Raw genomic sequence first — 20989 nt, forward strand, 5'->3', positions numbered from 1 at the left:
CATTGATTTAAATAATTAACACAGCAATATAAAATATTAATATATAGTATTTTAATTAAAGTTCTTATCAAATGAGGATAACAAGAGTAAAGTGAGTTTCTTGGTTTCCAAATATCAGTACTCCAAAGAAAATACATTTGCAAGATCTTTGGACATCTTTTTAACAGAGAAATCTCTGCACTAAGGAAAACACAGAAAAAAGTAAATAGGAAACTATATTAGCAATTCACTTTGAAGTTTGTTAATAAAACAGAGGCTTGCCACATGGGTTAAGAAATAGATTGATGGAAAGGTGATAAATCTGATTTCACCTGTCCTAATGTTCAGCATTTTAAATATGTCTGTCAGAGATTTTTACTGTCTGAGGTAAGTAAACAAATACAGAAACCTAAGATTCCCATGTTGACAGCCTTCAGGACCATTCTGAATTTTCTAGACTACATGGTCTATCAATTTAAGAACAAAGCTTTTAAGAAAGCCTTTAAAGTAGGCACTTAAAAGAATTGAGAAAATAAACTGTTTATTTATTTTGTTTTATGGTACTCTCCACCCTCATTACAGAACTGCATATTTTAAAGCATTCTCAGTGCTAGAGTAAGTAGGTGTTACAAAGATGGTGCTGCTGAAGAAAAGATGAATGGAACTAAGACGCCAGCATACTGCAGCCCAGTGACAGAACCAGTCTCAAAGCTCTCGCAAGGAGGGTAAAGCTCCACCATAGAACTTGACTTATACTGTGTTGTCAGGTCATAAAACATGCCAATTGAAAAAAGAAGCATAAAATATAAATGTCTTATTTTTGCCTCTTCAAATTTACATTGTGTTCAATTTGTATGGTAATAAATTTTTGTTATGAAAAGACCAATTTTAGGTAGAATTAGAACTTAAAAAAACCTCTTCCTATGTCTTTTAAGATTTGTACAGTGATAATCCCCCATATGAGGAAAGAGCTTGAAACTCCATTTACTCTAGCTTTGCCCACCAAATAATATAAACGTTTCACATTTAAAAAGAAAGAATGGGATACAACAATGATGAGACTGAGAGCATGCAGTTAAAAAACACACACACACAAATAAAAGAAAGAAAAAACAATCAATTTTGGAAAGAGGGGAGAAACTGAAAAGCAAGGTTCTCACAGACAAGGATTAGAATGGAGCAAGAGCTGAAACCAGCTGCTGGAGCAGAAAGCAACCAAGCACTTAAAAGGAAAAATGGCCAGAACCAATCAGAAACCACCAGTCAGCAAAAGAGACCAACAGCTGCGTGTAACTGAAGGGATGGGAAAGGAAGAATAGGGAAAGGGACAGGAACAAGGATCCGGAAAAAGAGAGTAAGGTAGGGAAAAAGAAAAGAGAAAAGTCAGGAAGGGTGTAACAGGCAAAGAAAGAACAGTCAGAGCTACAAACGGGGGTTTGGGAAACAGGAAAAGTAGGGAAGGATGTAGGGGCAGGAAGTGCATTAATAAAACCAGCCAAACTGGAGTTCAGTAACTCTGAGTAAGATGTGCAAGGGGAAAAAAATCACCATGAAGTCAGTAATCAAACAGCTCAGACTGCTACAAAACAATATGTACATCCAAAATCCAGGCGGCATTACTCAACAGCATTGAAAATAAAAGGGGGAAAGGAAAAGGAAGAGGAACAACAAGTCAAATCACATTTTGTAGTGTTAATGTGAGATGGCAGATGGACTTTTTCTTTCTTATTTAATTGTTTTGTAATTACATTTTTAAAAGCTTCTTCTCTAGTGCTTTTGTTCACTTACCGCCAACGGGCACCATCGCCAGCATTGTGTATAGTTACCATGGAAAGAGTGAGTCAAGTGAAGGGCCCTAAATGCTAAACCATTGGAAAGGAGGGGAAAAAAAGCAAAATATGCAGACATCTTACTCAAAATGGTGGCTTTTACATTTAATACTTTAAAAAACTGGGAAAGGGGAAAGGAGCCAGTTAACCTTCGATGTGTTATCAAAAAGGGCTGGTGAATACCAGGCGGCAGACTTGGTCATAATCACAGTACATTCGCCAGCCAGCCATCAAACCCTCTGTTTAAGAATTTTAATTCATAAAAATTTAGATATCAAAATTCTTGGTATTAGATATATTTAAAAACTACACGAGTTTTGGATTATTTCCTCCCTCCCCACAATCTCTAGAATCTTCTATTTCGTGCTTATCATGTGCACAAAGAGGCGAACTGGCCTCCCAAGAGAGAGGATATTGGCTGGCCCCTTGATTCATTATAGAACACAGTGTTATAAACTGGATAGTTTTTAGACAATTTAACATTAGTTTTGTTTAGGCCTGATCACAGGAATTCAGAGTATTGCAAACTGAAGCAAAGGAAAAAAATCAAGAGAGCAGAAAGATGAACATTTTGAAGGAAAAACATGAATGAAAAACAAACACACACACACACGCACACACACAGTCAAAATTAAAACCCCCAAACAACCAATAAATGAGGAGGGAGGCAGATAGAAGTGTTACTTTTATACATTTTAGTGCAAGAAGGTGAAGAAGACAGAGATACAAACACACATACATGTGCACACGCACACATAAGACAGGGTTCCAAATGTGAAATAAGTGAGGCAACACGAAAAAAGAGAAATAAAAATATAAACCAGAAATTGAATTATTAAAGACATGCACCTCGATTTTACGGCCCTCTACCACGGTGCCGTGTAATTTCTCCCTGGCCCTGTCTGCATCAGCACTATTCTCGAAAGTTACGAACCCGAATCCCTGCATGCAGCGGGAGAAGGGGGGAAAACATGCACATCGTTATATTGAAATACTGATCTCTTGGTAAATAGAGAAAAAATATCATAGTATGAAACTGACATCAGCAACAACTCAGCAATAATCTCCCAAAGTCACATTTTTGGTCCATGCATATTTGTAAAGGGAAATTAAATCCAATAAAAGAATAAAGAACTGTAATAATAATAATAATAATTAACAGCAATGTAACAGTAATAAAATAAAACATAAAGCATATGAGGCCAGACCAAAATTAAGGTACAGAGTTACTTGGGTGAAACTATTCAAACAAAAATCTGAAGATTTTTTAATGCCCTACCTTTCTCTCTCAATTCATGTTATTAATTTAATATACATGCCCCTTTATGTAATACTAAAAAAGACTTAATTAAATTGACTCTCTGACATCCCAAATCTATTATTTCCCAGTAACTGCTACATGAAATCTGACATTCAGGTTCAACATTGCATAATGAGATTTTTTTTTAAAGTAGGTCTAATCATTTTAGCCCCACATTGCCTGTTGCTTATATCACTATTAATTCCTTTGGGAACAGGATAATTTAGGGCATAGTCGGTGTACAATTTTCTATGTACTGGGTGTGGGAGAGGAGAGCATTCATGCTCTTCTAAGCAAATAAAAATATCACTAAGCAGTGGTCAATTATAACTTTTCTTCAATGCCCTTTTTAAATGACCAGATTGACACTTAGAGTAAAAATATGTTCAACTGAATTTCAGAAAACTGCTAACCCAAATTTGCCTAAATTACTCATTTATTGATGTTTATATCTGCTATTAAAGGTAGTAGTAACTTTCTATATATAGAGAAAAAAGGAACAGTCAACAGGCAATGGGAATGAGATCTACATTAGTGACATCAGTTGTACACTATTCAGTAGAAAAAGGATATCAGAAAACAGCAATGCAGCTGGTATAATGACTTAGGATTAATTTATTTGTTCCTTGCAAGATACTATAAAAATGGAGTGGAGCTTTAACTCATTAAGTAGACAAATCAGGAGACCAGGGAGTTGACTACCTTCACTCCGATGTTCACATACTACCAATTTTAACACCAGGAGCATTTACTATATACTTATATGACTTTCCTAAAACATCATATTCACTTCATTCTAGGTGCTCTGTCCTTATCGTCCTACTCTGCAGCTATAATTTTACAAAAAATTTCCATGTGCTTATATCTACAAAGTGGTGAAGTCTTAGGATTTTCTACAAAGTCTTCATTTGCCAATAACTTCATTGTCCTGCTAGCGTTTTTTGAATATTCCATTGTAGGATAACCCAGAACCCTTTAATTTTAACTGAAGTTCTGCCTAGCTGCTTAATAACATGAGCACAATTCTCTCTATATAAAACATGTTCTTAACTGACACGGTATACAATGCGCGTTGCTCAATAAAATTTTATAAAAGCAACTCCATTGTTTTGAAGGATCTGATAACTCAGCATTCTAAGTGATTATGTGGGTGGGTGGCGTTTTGGAGAATTCCAATGGATGATCTCTACCCACAATTTGGACATCACAAATACCCTTGAAAGCACAATGCTAAGCTGACAGAGATTTTAAAACGTATGTTGCTTGGAATGAAATACTACTGGTAATTTCAGTTAATACTCTCCTAAAGAATGTATAAGTTTGTTGAAAATACCAACAGAAACATATTTTTATAAATGAAATTTTGATATCAACATTTATAGCCACTCTGACACCACAAGGTATAAAAGGACACATTAATAATTAGTTATACCATTTGTCATCTACACTAGCACCTGCTGAAGACAAGCTGCCAGTTCTCTAATCCTAGTTGAGTCCTCCAATAGGAAAGTCAAACTTTTAAAGAAAGGTCACAGAGTGATGAGTTTTAATATCACACTTCAAGGGCATTTTGGCTGTATTTCAACTGGTCCTCACAGTCATATATTTTATGACTTAGGTTAAATTAATACATTGTAAATTAATAGTTGGATTACTATTAAGTTATATGAAAACTAAGACCTAGGTTTTTGATATTAGCATTATGACTATATCTACACACCCACATACAAATATACATACTAGTTTGTCTTCTTAAATATAACCATGAAGTAAAAAGAATAGACATATTGGTTTCAATTTGAAGGTAAAGAAACTGAGTCGAACTGAGATTAAGTACCCAAGGATATCCAGCTAATGGTGAGAAAATTCTAAGCCTTTTCAAATCTCAGTTCAGTATTCTATTTACTAAACTCTATCAGTCCTAAAATCCTTCTATCTTTTTTCAAATCTAATTGCTAAGTATCTTCCATAACCTTCTTTTCTGAAATGTGTTGAAAGAACATTAGTGATACAATAACTGCATCCAAAAGAATGGAAGGTGGTATGATGAGCACTGCAATTTTACAGTCAGCAAATGTCAAAGTTTAACATTCATGTCTGCTTGGATAAGATTTTCTCAATAATGACTAACATTCTGGAACAAAATTTCACTTTCAAATGTTTTAAAAGTGTTTTATAAAGAAAGATGCTTATACACCAAAGGAAATGCGAATCAAGATACCAAAAACATAAAAATAAAGCCATCTTTATAAGCATCTTTTCCCTGGGGTGATAGGAGGAAGAAAGCCTTGTTGATGTTTTGGGACTCTTTAATATGAAACATAAAGGTAAGAAGATTTCTTTCTTTGCTTTGAAGATAAACAGACTTTGCAATAGGCCAAACAATGGCTTCCCAAAGTTGTCCACATCCTAATCCCCAGAGCCAGTGAATATGTTACCTTACACGGCAAAAGGGATTTTGCAGATGCGATTAAGTTAATGATCTTGAGATAGAGAGATTATCCTGGATTATCCAGTTGGGCCCAATGTAATACAGTGTTCCAACGTGGCCACTGTACTGTGCTTATAAGTGAAAAGCGGACACAGGAGAGTCCGAATCAGAGTAAAGCGGCCTGAGAAAGACTTGACTGGCCATTGCTGGCTCTGAAGACAGAAGGGAGCTACAGTCCAAGAAATGTGGGCAGCCTCTAGAAGATAAAAAAAAAGGGGAGAAAACAGATGATCCCTTAGAGCCTCCTGAAGAACCCAACACGTTGATTTTAGCCTTGTGAGAGCCTTTGGACTTCTGACCTCCAGAGCTGTAAGATAATAAATGTGTGGTTTTAAGCCACCCGACTTGTGGTAATCTGTTCAGAAGTCATAGGGAATTAATACATACCCCTTAGAATTAAAGTCCGTGATTAGGAAAGTGAGAGGTATGACTAGAATTTTTGAAGTACTGTTCTTAAATACTTTTCTCTCATGTTTAAACTTTAAACAGGTGATTTTCCATCAACCCAAACATGCTTCCTTATCTATCACATTCACAATTTAGTTTCAGTAACATGAACTCAGATCTTAAAACATTTTTAGAATATACTATTTCTTCAATAAAATTTAGCATTTTAGAAAAGGTGCCAGAAACTGTGCTAAAGATGTTCCAGATTATCCAGGTTTAAAAGTTATCAGTAGAAAAGTCTGCTTACATGAACTCATGTTTTGTCACTTCACTCTTAGAAATCGAATTGACATTAAGTTGGTCATTCTGATCTCTTGCTTTGGAAAAAAAAGTTAGTAAAATTATGTCTAAATCTAAAGTATTTTCCTTAGAACAGCTTCCAAATGATCATACAACCTATCAAACACTGAACCAGTCTACACCGGTATAATATATGTAACAAATAGATTATATAATCTGTAACAAATAGATTTAATCTCAAATTCTGAACAAGAGGAAATATTTCAGCTATGTAAACAGATGGAGAATTTTTGTTATCTAAACTTCTATTAATAAAATCAGATTTTAAAAAAGTAAACTTTAATTTTTAATTAAAAAATGATTTTGACATGTTTGTCTACACTAGCACTGCAGACAGAAATATAATACAAACCACATATATAATTTAAAATTTTCTAATAACCACATTTAAAAAGTAGAAACAGGTGAGATTAATTTTAACAATGTATTTTATTTAACCCAATATATACACATATTATTAACATTTCAATATGGTATCAATATTAAAACATTATTAGTGAGATGCTTAACATTCTTTTTTTGTGCTAATTCGGAAATCTGGTGTCCATTTTACCCTTACAGGCACACCTCCGTTTAAACTCTCCAAATTTCAAGTGCTAAATGTGACCACTGTGCTGGGCAATGCAGGTCTCTACACTTTATACTCCTCTAAGTTTGCAGTCCTCAGAGTCCTTCTATATTAAACATTTAAACACACCAGTGTTACATTAGTGATTTATCAGGTATCTTAGCTGACTTCTGGTAATTGAAGAATGGTGTATTTATTAGGTGTATGGTTGTAGTTAAAACTTCTACAAAGTGTGACAGCAATTTCATATCCTGCCTTGACATCATCGAGGACATACAGGAGCCAAGTAACTGTGACCTTTTTAGTCTGGCCTCAGACTGCAATAAATAACTAGCAATAGAATGAACATTGTAAAAATATTATTAAAATTTGTATAATTTTTGAATTTTTCGATCTCAGAAGAATGAGTAAGAAAATTTACCATGTAACTTTTAAGGGAGAAATCAAAAGCAGACAGATCTCCTGGGTATGGCCAGAACACAGAAATTAAAAAATAAATAAATAAAATATAAAACTAAAGCCCATAATGGTAACAAAAGAAAAAAAAAAAACTAAGCCCTTCAGAAACACATGCACTGTTAATTCTGTTTTAAATATAATAAAAACCATTTCACTTTGACATTACCTATTAATTTTTACTGAAAGTCAAAAGGCCTACTTACTGTGACTTCCAAAAAAGTATTTTGATAATATTTTGAAAGAAATAAATAATTTCCCTTTGCATGAAATTAAAAGCCATGATAATAGGGAAAACATTACAGCAAATTACTTGTGTCTAAGGAATGGGAATAGAAGTTTTATCTCCCCTAACTACAGCCTAAACTTAAGCCCAACCTAAACCTAGATCCCCATTATTCCAGAAATCTACCTGAGAGAAGTAATGAGAACACATTAAGCAAACATTTGCTAGAATAATTAGAATGTTCCTAGCATAAAGAAAAGATAAATATTTAAGGTGATGGCTATCCCAATTACTCTGATTTGATTATATGAATGTATCAGATTATCACATATACCCTGAAAATATGTACATCTAATATCTATCAATTTTTAAAAAAGAAAAAAAATTGCTAGAAATCTAAATAATTATTGCTGGGCTGTATAATATTTGTAGTCCTTTAGTAGACTTAATAATGAGCACTATCTGAAGAGCTGAACAACTTCAACATATTCAATATTTTAATACATATCCATTCAAGAGAGGATATACCGAAGTATTTTGGCAAAAACTTATAGAAAATGTAAATGTTACAATCTGTGTATTTCTTTATTTAATAAGCTTGATAATTATCACCAAAAATTGTTATGTGGTTGGATGATGGTGAATAAGATGGTAGAAAGTCTGACCCACAATGGAATAACTTTTGAATAAAACAAGTTCTTAATCACTAAAAGTTTCTAGCAGAGAATGCAAGGTCAAGAATACAGGGGGCTGAACTAGGTGACCATTTTGGGTTATGTTTTAAGGTTCTATATGAGAAAATAAGACTAGAAGGATACATGAGAATATCAGTAGTGCACATTTCTCTTTAATAAACTATGTATTTTTTTCTTTATACTTTTCATTAAGCATCATGTTTTCCTTTTCAAAGACTGCTTTTTTAAGATGTTACCCAAAGGATATATAAGGAGAGTAAATAGTTTATCATTCAAACTGGGACATTCTGAGAGAGAAGGGGGTCATTTACTAATAATTATGCTAAGATAACAGGTGTAAATTGGGGCTAGCCTGGATAAGCCAGGACATATGGTCACTCTAGGCATTATCTTATTATTTGTGTTAATAATCTGTCATTACTGGTGAAATTTGGAGAATTAACAAAGCTACATAAACTCATATAATAATTTTCTAGGTTCTGTATGAATAAATTAGTAAATTTTTTGGCAGGAATACCACTTTCCATCATATATCTTAATAGTACATTTTCAAAAGCCTAGTCTATCTCTGTTTCAGTTAATCAAAGAAACTTAGATACAGGTGATTCTATGTTTTTATAAAGGATTAGGGAGTAAAAAGACTAAAATTCACGTGAAATAATTTAAATATATATGTATGCATGTGTGTGCACAAATATGATATATATTCATTCTATAATCTAAGTAAGCCAAATCTAGAATATGAAGGCAAAAGAAGGAAAAAAGGAAAAAACTAGTCAACAACTAAGAAAAAACTACTACAGAGTAATTCTACTCTAAAGGCAAGCTGGAAAAAGAAGAATACTGGCAGACAAGGAGGGCATGAGCATGGCAGTGGAACACCGTTTACTTATGTTTTCAAATGGGTATATCCTAAAACCCTGGGTGATGGTCTTATTATACAAAATAAGATATGGTATGGAGTTGCTTTTTGCTTTGGAACAATTTGATTAAACCCTGTTTTACATTAAGTATTGCTATCTTAGAGTTATTTTGTGACTAGTTTTTCCATTACTGCTCTAAAAAAATTCAATAAAGCTAATTTCTGTACAGAAAAGCACTCTGTTTAAAAGTTAGAGGAACTCTTAACTAAACAATAGGACTATATAAAGCCTCCTTTTCTCTGGTTCTTTTCAAAATACGCTGTAATTTTACAGTCAACCCCAAACATATAAAAGGATTAAGAAACTAAACTTAATTCACAAAACAAAAAGTGCTCATTAATTTCTCTTAGGTGGATCCCAGAGGAGGCATCTATGGGTTTGATTCCAAAATAAATCTCTATTAGGATCCTCAGAACAGTTCCAAGGGCACCCATTCCAGCAAATAACTTTAGGTAGCAGTTAAGAAAGCTTCGAAGGACAAAAACAAGGTTTTGTGTCAGTCCTTGAAGGCAGATTCAGGGCAATTCTGAATTCTGTGCTTTGTTTTTAAAATATTTACCAATTAGTACACAGTCTGTGCACCTTTTAGCAGCCCAAAGAAAAATGGGGCAGTGAGGACACAGCATCAAGCTGACAGAAGCAGCCTATGCTTTTAGATTTCTCAAAGAGAAAGCTCATGTCATTACTTTCAAATGAAAGTTACATGAGAGAAGTAATTGGATCAGGTAAATTTAAAAAAATGTGGGGCCAGGATGCGGTGGCTCACACCTGTAATCCCAGCACTGTGGGAAGCCAAGGCAGGCAGATCACTTGAGACCAGGAGTTCGAGACCAGCCTGGCCAACATGGTGAAACTCTGTCTGTACTAAAAATACCAAAAATTAGCTAGGGGTGGTAGTGTGCGCCTGTTATCCCAGCTACTCGGGAAGCTGAGGCACAAGAATTGCTTGAACCCAGGAGGCGGAGGTTGCAGTGAGTCAAGACTGTGCCAATGCAACTTTAGCCTGGGCAACAGAGCGAGACTCTGCCTCAAAAAAAAAAAAAAAAAAAAAAAAAAAGAAAAGAAAAGAAAAAGAATTGGTAGCAGGCAAATCCTTAAAGTCAATGAAAGAAGCCTTAAGAAAGATCAATTTCCTTTGCTTCACAATAATTCAAACAAATTATTTTCTTGGTAAGGAGTAAGTCCTCAATGCCTGATGAAACTACACTGGCCTTCTAGTTGTTACACTCTAGTTAAGAATATTTTAAGTACATACACTTAACAACTAAAAATATTTAAAACTACTTCAGATAGTAGTTTACAGAGTGGCCAAAAATCTCCACATATTTATTTTACACTCATGTGCTTCTTATCTCTAAACCACTGTCATTTTCCCACCTTGTAGCTAAAAAAGATCACATAAAATAAACACAAACAATGCAACAAAGGAACAGAAATCCATTGTGAGAAAAATCATAAGCATAAATAGTTTACTGGTTGCAGTCTGAATAGACTTCACTTTAAAAAATACTTACCAAGTGCTGGAGAAAGTTCTGTATAGGCATATTAATCATTTTTGTTTTAACTGAAAACTGGAAGCTTAGAGTATAATTACCCCTTTAATAGTTAACAAATAATCGTTATAGTCAGAATTAAACACTTTTAGTGTTGATACATTCTACAAAGGAAGGGAATAATAATAAGTAGCATTAGAACAGCACATACATTTTTATGTGTACAGATGGGGGCAGGAGGTATATATATAAACTCTGTTATCAATTCCCAAAGTATGGTGAATTTGGAGTATGAAATTGGAGAGGTAAATATTAGCTCATTTATTGGCTTTATTTAGCTTTCCCTCAAATTACATGTTTAAGAGATTTAACCATAGCCAAAAGCTATTTTCAAAGTTCAACAGAGATGACCAAATGAAAATTAACTAAAAAATTGCTCTAACCTAACAAATGAAAGTAGCAACAGCAAGGTAAATATTTATAGGCTTGGCTATGGCTGATGGTTTCAGTAGGATGTATTTCATTTAATAAGCAGTGAGAAAACTCTCAAGTAACATGTCCAAATATTCAGTTCATCAAATACTTTTTTTTTTTTCACAACACTACTGTAAGTCTTTGCCATTCCCTTGTTCTAAAAACATTGCTGTTTCTTTTAATGCATGGAAATTCTAAATCATACAGATTGGGAATTTAAAATAGTAAATAGGGGAAATAATTTTTTTTTTTTTTTTGAGACAGTCTTGCTCTGTCACCCAGGCTGGAGTGCAGTGGCGCAATCTCGGCTCACTGTAATCTCTGCCTCCTGGGTTCAAGTGATTCTCCTGCCTCAGCCTCCCGAGTAGCTGGGATTACAGGCGTGTGCCACCAGGCCCGGCTAATTTTTGTATTTTTAGCAGAGACAGAGTTTCACCATGCTGGCCAGGCTGGTCTCGAACTCCTGACCTCAGGTGATCCGCCCGCCTCAGCCTCCCAAAGTGCTGGGATTACAGGCGTGAGCCACTGCGCCCAGCCTAATAGGGGAAATAAATTTTAATTAAAAATTTCAGTTCTTATATAGAACACATTTAGAGTAAAATACACACGTAAAAGTACACACTTACTACTTTCATTCTTATGCAAAAAAAACTAACTCACTGTATTTGTGATTTAGGTGACTCTACATCCTGAGGATTGCCTATGTGGGTAGAACTTAAGGAAATCAGTTCATACTGAATTCCTCAGTTATTGCTCACTCTGTTTAAGTCTTGTCACAATTTTCAAAAGAGACTGCAAGTTAACTGAATAATCAAAACATTAAATTTGTTCTAAGTATGCTGTTTTGAAGTTGGATTTTGGTTGAATTGTTCTGATAGAATTCAGAATAGAATTCTCGTAGAATTTCACTTTATTTAGTCTTTGCACTTTTCCTTTAAACGGAGAAAGCTGAGGCCGAATTTAAGGCTCATAAAGCACTGTCATCTCCTACATCCTGTGTTCTTTATGTCCCACTCTTCCCTCAACCGTCTCTGCTTCTTACTTCATCACCCTTCCACCCCCATATACGTATCAGAATAAAGTTTGGCCATGTGGTAGCTTATTTTTAGAGATAATCTAAACCAAGGTGGATAATTAGGATACTTTTATGCAGGCTTGAAAACAGCTTATGTTTTCTGAATACTTGCTATTTAAAATAACATAAAACTCAAAAAGAAATCAAGCACACTTGACACTGAAATGGAGCTTACCTTAGAGCCACGTTCATTAAAGATTATTTCTACATCTAGGATTTTGCCAAACTGCTGCAGAGATAAAAATAAAAACGTTTACTTATGGTCAGGTTTTTATCCACATATTTTGTTCTCTTCTGAAATGGGAATCGTTTATTTTTCTTCTTCAGTAAACTACTTATTTAACTTCTATGTTTGTATTTGTTAGTAAGTTCCAATACCAGTTTCTGATTTTTCCTCGTCACTGAGCTGACAGTTTCTCCTTTCTCAGTTCACTCACTCAGGCAATTTATCCACCTGTGTGTGGAAGCTGTTGTCCAAAGTTATTCACAGTGTTAGCCCACTAGATACTTCATGTGGACAAGAACTTGGAATTTTCCTAACTACATCTCTTAGTTTTTAAAACAGTCTCAGATTTAAAAAGCAAATCCTAGTAAGTAGAATAATATACTATAGAAGGCTGTTACCCTCCTTTTTTTTATACAAGCAAAGTATATTCACTATGTAAAAAGTAGAAAATATAAACAAAAGGAAAAGAGAAAACAGAAAATAAAGATAATCTGCAATCCTATCATCGTAATGCTTTAGTACACAGCATTCCAGGCTTTCCCTCAGGCATGTAGAGATAAGTAACTATAGACATCAGATGCATCCTATAATTTGCTTTAAAAAAAAAAAAAAAGATGGAGTCTTGAACTGTCACCCAGGCTGGAGTCCAGTGGCACGATCTTGGCTCTCTGTAACCTCTGCCTCCTGGGTTCAAGCTATTCTCCTGCCTCAGCCTCTTGAGTAGCTGTGATTACGGGTGCCTGCCACCACGTCCAGCTAATTTTTGTATTTTTAGTAGAGAGGGGGTTTCACCGTGTTGGCCAGGCTAGTCTCGAACTCCTGACTTCATGTGATCTGCCCGCCTCAGCCTGCCAAAGCATATATTGCTTTTATTTTTTAACTTAGCAATAGATTGTGAACAACTATCCGAATCAATATATAACGTGTTACCACTTCTATAGGCTACATGCTATTCACCACTTTTAATATTTCTACAACAACATCAAGAATATTTTAAATAACCACTCTCTTTGGTAATTCTTTAAACATTTTAACATTCAGAAAAGCAAACAAAAACTAAAGACAAAGCCTAAACTCTACTGTTAGGTAGCTAAATAGCTGACTAGAGGGTTACACAAAACACAATGATTATTTAGGGGGAAAGTATATATAAAAAAAGACAAAACTGTTTTAATCAATGCTTGGATGAAATGAATTGAAGGTATATGCAGAAAATTTCCAGATATCTTTTTGGCTTATATTTCCCTCTGAGTATTGGAGTCATACCTGATTATCTACTTCACTTGGGTTTCAAACCAGACTTTGGGAAATGTGAAAAAAAACTGAAAAATGGAAAGAGCAAAACAGAAATCATGCTGTTCCACTGGACTGAATCACCTACTATCTTTATCAAAAAACTTGTATTAATAACCCAAGTTTTCTACAGTAAGACATCTTGGTTTGGTTTAATAGAAGAATCACGGAAAAAGGAAAATGTTTTATTTTAGATGGGAGGGCATTTATGCTTATCCTATAAAACTAAGATTTGTATGGTGCTTTGGAGTTTGTTTTGTTTTATATTTTCTAATGCATTCTTATAATATCCTTCTGGAGTAAGGATCACACTCCTTTTATGGTTAAGAAGAATGAGGCTAAAAGAAGCTATTTGTCAAGTTTATGAAGCTAATGAAATGGAGCATGGATGCCTGCTCTTTACCAATGTTACTGTTCTTCTAAGTAATAGAGAGTCACAATGTGGAAGAAAATAAAGCAACTAGGTATCTCTGGTAAGGAAAAAATTATTTCTTTTGCACTTTATGCCTTATGAGAAGGGCATAATACATTTCAAGAAGTCACTAACTGGCCTAGGCAGATCTGCAATGGACACTATTTTTCTGACTCAAGAGAAAACACACTTCTGGCAGATGAGAATGTACTCCATTCTCACAGACCTCCAGAGACTAAGATTTTATATAAGCTCTAATAATTCAGTAGAGAACCTAATAACTCATGCTCCCAAGAAGTTTCTTCTGCGTAACCCAAGTCCTTTATGCTTGTCCTTTATTTTCTGTTGCTCTCTTCTCAGAAAAAATGGAAAATATCTGGTTACCATTTTCTGTGTAAAAGCTCTTCAAATACTTCAAGAACATCATTAAATCTCAACTCTGGCCTTCTCTTTAGTGCGGAAAATACATCCAAGTAGTCAGCTATAAATGACAGAATTTTGCCCCAGTGTCTTGTCACCATGAAGTGGCCACAACCAAGACTTAAAGAAGAGCATCTGCTTTTCTAATAAAGTACCAGGCAGCTATCCTAGTGGAATTTAAAAAAGAAAACAAACAAACAAACAAAAAAACAAAAAAACTATTGATTATCTCTGGGTTAAGAGTTTGGTCAAATTCAAAAAGCAATAACAAGCAGGCTCAGAAAAAATTAAGATCCTTAGCAGCCATTCACTAACTTCCCAACAACTCAAATCTTTGCAATTTAACTTTTTTTCATGATGGTGATTCAGGAGGAAATAAACAGTTGAAAGAATACATCAGAGGTAGCAAACCAATCCTCTACAATGATTTTAGATATTGGTCTTGACACTGTGCAGTATGAGCAATAAAGTATTATAAAAACAAAACATTGAGGTACTGTTTTCACAAATGTTATTTCATTTAATTTATAACACTCTGAAAGGTAGACATTACTGTCTCTATGTTTATAAATATGATATTTAAATTCAAAAAGGTTACATGAATTCCAAAGTTCACATGCGAATAGAATTTGAACCCAGGCTCTTTGACTCCAAAATCTATACTCTTTCCACTTCAATAAGCCACCTCTAAACCTGTATTCTCTACATTGTGAATCCTTTTAGACATTACAAAGCTAAGTAGAGAGTGGCAATAACGCATCCCTGAACCTAGTTTCTTTGGTCTTGGAGTTGAGGGAGATAAGAGGAGAGGAAGGCAGTATTGAGCTGGGCTTATATGGAAGGTAAAGAAAAAACAAAGAAGGCGACAGGATGAATAAGCAATGGTTCCCAAACTTATGTGCACATTAGTATCACCTGGGGGATCTTGTAAACATACCAAAGCCCAAGCCACACTCCAGGCCAATTAAATCACAACCCTAGAATGTCAGACATAGGCATCAATATTTTTTAAGCTTCCCAGGTAATTTCCAGTGTGCAAACAAGTTTAGGAATCATTGCTCTAAAAGAATGTGCATGTTTGTTCTTTCAGATGAAACTAAGCATATTATTGGTATGTTTACTGAGTTTGGTAGGTGAGTAGGGTGACCATCCTGGTTTCAGCACTGAAAGTCTCACATCACAAGAAACCCCTCAGTCACAGCAAGCTGGGTCATATCGCCACCTTATGTGTGCAGCCACATGCAAGACTATGTCTAGAGCAGACTGGATGACAGAAAAAGGCTTCTAAAGACTGATGAAAAGACTGATTTACCTCAGGTTCTTTCAATCTATTTGTAGTTTAATCCTAAAGTAATAATGACTAATAACACATCTGGGGGATTAAAATCTACTTTAATTGTAAAATCCATAAAAAGACTTCAGAGACTTACCCCAAACATCTGCCGGAGGTCAGGGTCCCGGAAGCGGAAAGGAATATTAGAGACATGCAGCCGTTTCGGGGTAGATTTACTCTCTGAATTTTCACTACTTTGTGTCTGTGACTGCTGGCCGTCTGTCTGTGCTCCACCTTCTGTCTGCTAAGCAAAGAAATAAAGAATGAAAAATATACACAATTACTTTAAAATAATTAAAGTTATCCCCCCACAGCAATCATCCCCAAACAGGGTATGTTTAAGCAAAAATCACAGTAGTCCCTTCAAAGACAAAAGCAACAACAACAACAGCAACAACAAAACACAAAGATGCTATTAATGTTCTAAATGCTACCGTCTACAAACAAAATGTTGGTGTTTTGAGTATTTATAGTATGCTAACAAAATGGGAGCTAACGAACACGGAAGTACTAAGTGACTTGCCCAAGATCACATGGAGATACATTAGGATCTGAAGATACAAAAATAGTTCCTTCATTCTTAGACTCTTAGAACTTTCTATTTTTAAGATATTTCTATTTTGAAAATAGAGTCTGTTGTACTTAGTTATGGAGGTCACTTCATTTTTTGGTCTATGATCTCAGGCTCTCTCAAGGAAATTAAATAAGGAAATATTTTTATATTTCATTCCCTCTATTAGCTCTAGAGTTATTACTACTATGTTGCCAAAGTATTATAATGATATTATTTATGAAGAGGAAAGACCTAGCAACAACTGAAGAAGCTTCTTTTTTTTGGAGACAGAGTCTCGCTCTGTCGCCCAGGCTTGAGTACAGTGGTGCGATCTCGGGTCACTGCAAGCTCCGCTTCCCGGGTTCACGCCATTCTCCTGCCTTAGCCTCCCGAGTAGCTGGGACTATAGGTGCCTGCCACCACACCCGTCTAATTTTTTGTATTTTTGGTAGAGACAGGGTTTCACCCTGTTAGCCAGGATGGTCTTGATCTCCTGACCTTGTGATCCGCCCGCCTTGGCCTTCCAAAGTGTTGGGATTACAAGCGTGAGCCACCGTGCCTGGCCAAGAAGCTTCTTACTCTGAAACAAATCTGTACTCTCCTCCCTAACTTATGCAATTCCAGCTAACTTTAGTACAGGGGAACCCAATCTTCTGCAGCCCAGAGCAAACTGCATTGAGAGAATCTAACTGTTGTAAAAGGCTTTAGAGACCCTGACTCATCTGCTAATTAGCATAAAAATGCAAGATTTGCACATACCCACAGTTAAAGAGTATAAATGAGTGTGGGTATGCATTTATTTATTTATTTATTTTTTACTTTTTGCACTCATTTTAATGGGTTGTGCATGGTAACCCAATACGCTCACATATGCACACAAGAATCACATGCAGAAATCAAAGTTTCAAGACAGGACAGCTACTGTATGTGCCTGCACTCTGGTATTTTCTAGTTTGTTTTCCTTTTTCTTAACTAGCATAACCCAGTAAATTGAATTTACAACCCACTAAGAGGTTACAGCCTGAGGACCGGAAAACAGTGAACTAAACAACCTCTTTGAGCACTCTGGTGCTTCCAGAAAACCACGTTTTTGCTGCAGCATCCTCAGCACCATTCCACAAGGAGGGAGGCAACTCATCCCATGTTCCCATGTTACACAGGAGGAGACAGAACAGGGAGCTCTCCGTGGGCCACCTCATTAAGCCAGTCGGAGCACCTGGACTCAGATCTCCCAAACTTCATGTGATTTCCACTCAATCACGCTGCCTTTCCACGTGGCTTTTAAAATCATTGCTAAGCCTTGTTTCCACGATGCCACACTCAAGTTTTAAGTGAAAATCTATTACAAAATAAAAACTTTTTTTTGAAACTATACTGCTGCAGAAAAATCACACGTCAAGAGTCTGCATTTTGGGTGCAGTGGGTGGGAAGAACCTACAACATGAGGTCTACAGGGTAGCTGCTTTTCAAAAGCGAGTTTGGGGGGGCACAGCGTGGAGGGGGGGACCACTAGAATGGTCATTGAACAGTCATTTGCTGTTCTCCAATCAGGAAACTCCAGCAGCTGCAGAGAACATCCGGAATCAGAAGTGAACACCTGAGTAACGACTTTCCGGGCCATAAAGATGGTCTTCTGATGAGAAAGCCAGGGCCCCCAGACACCACGTGTCCTGCATGGAATCACTGATTGGCCAATAGCAGGGCCCACAGGGAAGCCTGGAACTTTCAAGGACGGCCCCACACTACTCTAAAAATGTTTCCACCACCAATACCCGCTTGAATGGGCCCATGCCTGTAAGGAAGGCACTATCAACTCACACCAATTCCAAAGGAAGAAATCCAGGCTCAGGGGCTTCCCAGTGAAGACAGGCGCACCCCCCTGAAAACCACACCCTAGACTACAATGCATGGTCCTCTGCTGGACAGACCCCGTGGCCCGTCCTCAGGATGCCAGAACAGGCTGCTCAGTGACATGCGCTGAAGGGGGCAGGGACGGGCACTGGGAGATCCTGCCTGTGCAGAAAAAGTCCTCCCAGGAAGCAAACCACATTTCCAATCTGGTGAATCACGCTCAGTAAAATAAAATCCAGGCCAATCAGCTATGCCTTCAACTCAAAAGGAATCTGAAGAGTACATAAGTTAGTTACACATTGTCACCAAAGCAGTTAGGGAGAGCTTCTGAGATGCTGAAAACCAAGGGAAAGGGGATGGAGATGAACAAAAATGATCTCATTAAGCCAGAGGCAGGCGAAGGCACACCACTTCTGGAGAAGTGTAACAATAAGGCAAGAACTCAGGTTCCCAGGGAGAGGGACATGGGCTGAGGGTGACTTGGTGCCTGCAGGCAAATTCCTTAACCTCCCTGCCCTCCTGGCACCTCATGCCCGACATAGCCTCTGGTATTGGGAGTGGTGTGGTATCAGACGGCTGCTCTCCTTCAGGCCAGCCTTTGCTGTCCACGCAGGGAGGCAGGCAGGCAGGCAGTCACTCAGGTAGAAGACTTTCTAAGGCTTCCACTGCCCAAGGGCTGCACGGGCATCCTTCAACGAAGACAGATGCTTGGTGGCCACTATCCCCATTCTTCTTCAATCTCATCCTCCTTGTGGTTTTAGATGCCGCGGACCAAGTCCTGCAGGTTCTTGTCGAACATGCAGTCGATGATGCCCTTCACCATCTTGAGGGCCATGGTAGTGGCCCATGGGCTTTTGCCCCGGGAGGCGCGCAGCTGGTTGCCGTGAGAGGGCCCGGGGGCCGTGACCACCGCTGGCAGATTGCTGCGCTGCCGGCCGCTGCGGTGGGGCAGGCTCCTAGGCCAGGGCGGTGGCAGGGTTTGAGGACCGCGACAGAGGTGGCGACCCACTCCACAGAGGGCGCGATTCCACTCCAGGCCTCTTGCAAAGGGTGGACATGCATTTATTTATTTTTATTTTATTATTATTTTTTTCAGTTGAGACAGTGTCTCACTCTGTCACCCAGGCTGAAGTATAATAGCGAGATCAAAACTCACTGCAGCCTCAACCTCCTGGGTTCAAGTGATCCTCCCACCTCAGCCTCCCGAATGGCTGGCACTACAGGTACGCACCATCACACCCGGCTGAATACGCATTTTTAATCATGAATCTCTTTTGCAACATCCCAGGCATGCATTTATCTAATTATTTTTTTCACTAAATCCTCAAAAAAGTTATGTTGAGAAAATTTTTGATAAGTATCTAACAGGTGTGACACATTCTAGGCGTGCAATTTTGAAGTATTCATCTGGCAATCGAAGAGCCTTGTGTTTTTACTATTCCCTATGAAGTGCATGCCAAACCCGATGGCTTGCTGAGCTGATTAAACCAACATACTTTTAAAACAGGAGTGGAACTTGCTGTTCTTATTCTCTCAAATGAGATAGAAGTGAGTCCCCAACAGATTCTTCTAGGTGACAGGATGCATCCCCTCCCTTTGACTTTCAGGCTAAAAGAAGCTGTGAATCAGAGATACTTCTGGCTCAGAGATGTTGGCAACCATCTTGAAATGAAGTTTGAAACTTTAAAATATAAAGGATAATCAGGAATAAACTCCAAATGAATACCAGCTTTTCAAGTGTCAATTTAAGTGATGGCAGCTTTTTATCTCATTCCATTCAGGCCTTGCAGATGGCTTAAATGTGCAATGATTCATGTGATATAAAAATAGCAGAAAAGAGAAGAGCTATGAAGCAATGTTCTGTGAAAGTGTACGGTTTTCAATCATCAGTCTTGGCACAATGCAGACTAAATAACACAAATCCCATTTAAAGATGAAACTCACTAAGTTACTAAAACAGCATCAAGCAAACCAACATGCAGTCAAAGCAACAAGCATCAATTACAACTAATGCTCATTCAAGCACCTTCAAACTTGCCTCTTAACATCTCACAGTTGGATCACATAAAACTTTATCTTCAATCAAACTTTAAAACCACCAGATCTGGTCTGCAAGATGACAGTGTATCACTCTGAGGAAAGTTAAAAAGACTGATTCCACAAACTCCAAATTACACTTTTATATATAACTTTATATGTAGCCCATGTAATCTGTCACAGTGTATGTGAAGTGGCAGGATAAATGAAAACTAATGATTACTTCAAAGTATGTTGCCCAAGGTGCTTATCTGTAGCTCTTCATAGTTCTTTGCTTCTCTGAAGACACAATTTAAGATCAGAAGCAAGACTGGTTAATTTTGCAGCTTGTAGTGAACACCCGTCCCCCTTGTTTTTAAGTATGAAATCTTTAATTCTAAGTCGATCTGGCATGTAGAAAAAGTGACCTATCATTTCCCAAATTCTCAAGACTTCTGATCTAATGCAATTTTTAAACTGAAGTTTAACATACATCGATAAAAATACATAAATTATAAGCATAGAGCTGAATATTCACAATGAAACGTACACCCATGTAACCACCAAATTAGATCAAGAAACAAGATACCAGAAGCACCCTGGGGGGCCCACACCAGTCACGGTTCCCC

At 36.9% G+C, this 20989-nt stretch overlaps 1 protein-coding gene across 40 annotated transcripts in view; it reads right to left on the reverse strand.

The window, feature by feature from the left end:
* The window catches only part of RBFOX2 (RNA binding fox-1 homolog 2), a 290149-nt gene that overhangs the window by 26708 nt on the left and 242452 nt on the right, over positions 1-20989 (reverse strand). For 20 of the 40 annotated variants that reach the window (XM_054675452.2, XM_054675455.2, XM_054675454.2 and 17 more), the window contains 3 exons: positions 16038-16184; positions 12432-12485; positions 2658-2750 (listed from right to left, as the gene is read on the reverse strand). In XM_054675452.2, coding sequence (XP_054531427.1) covers positions 2658-2750; positions 12432-12485; positions 16038-16184 — 294 coding nt within the window. The remainder of the gene's footprint in view (positions 1-2657; positions 2751-12431; positions 12486-16037; positions 16185-20989) is intronic. The other 20 variants (XM_054675453.2, XM_009438267.5, XM_009438270.5 and 17 more) reach the window with 3 other exon arrangements.

This window comes from Pan troglodytes, chromosome 23, assembly GCF_028858775.2.
Source record: "Pan troglodytes isolate AG18354 chromosome 23, NHGRI_mPanTro3-v2.0_pri, whole genome shotgun sequence".
Taxonomy (NCBI): domain Eukaryota; kingdom Metazoa; phylum Chordata; class Mammalia; order Primates; family Hominidae; genus Pan; species Pan troglodytes.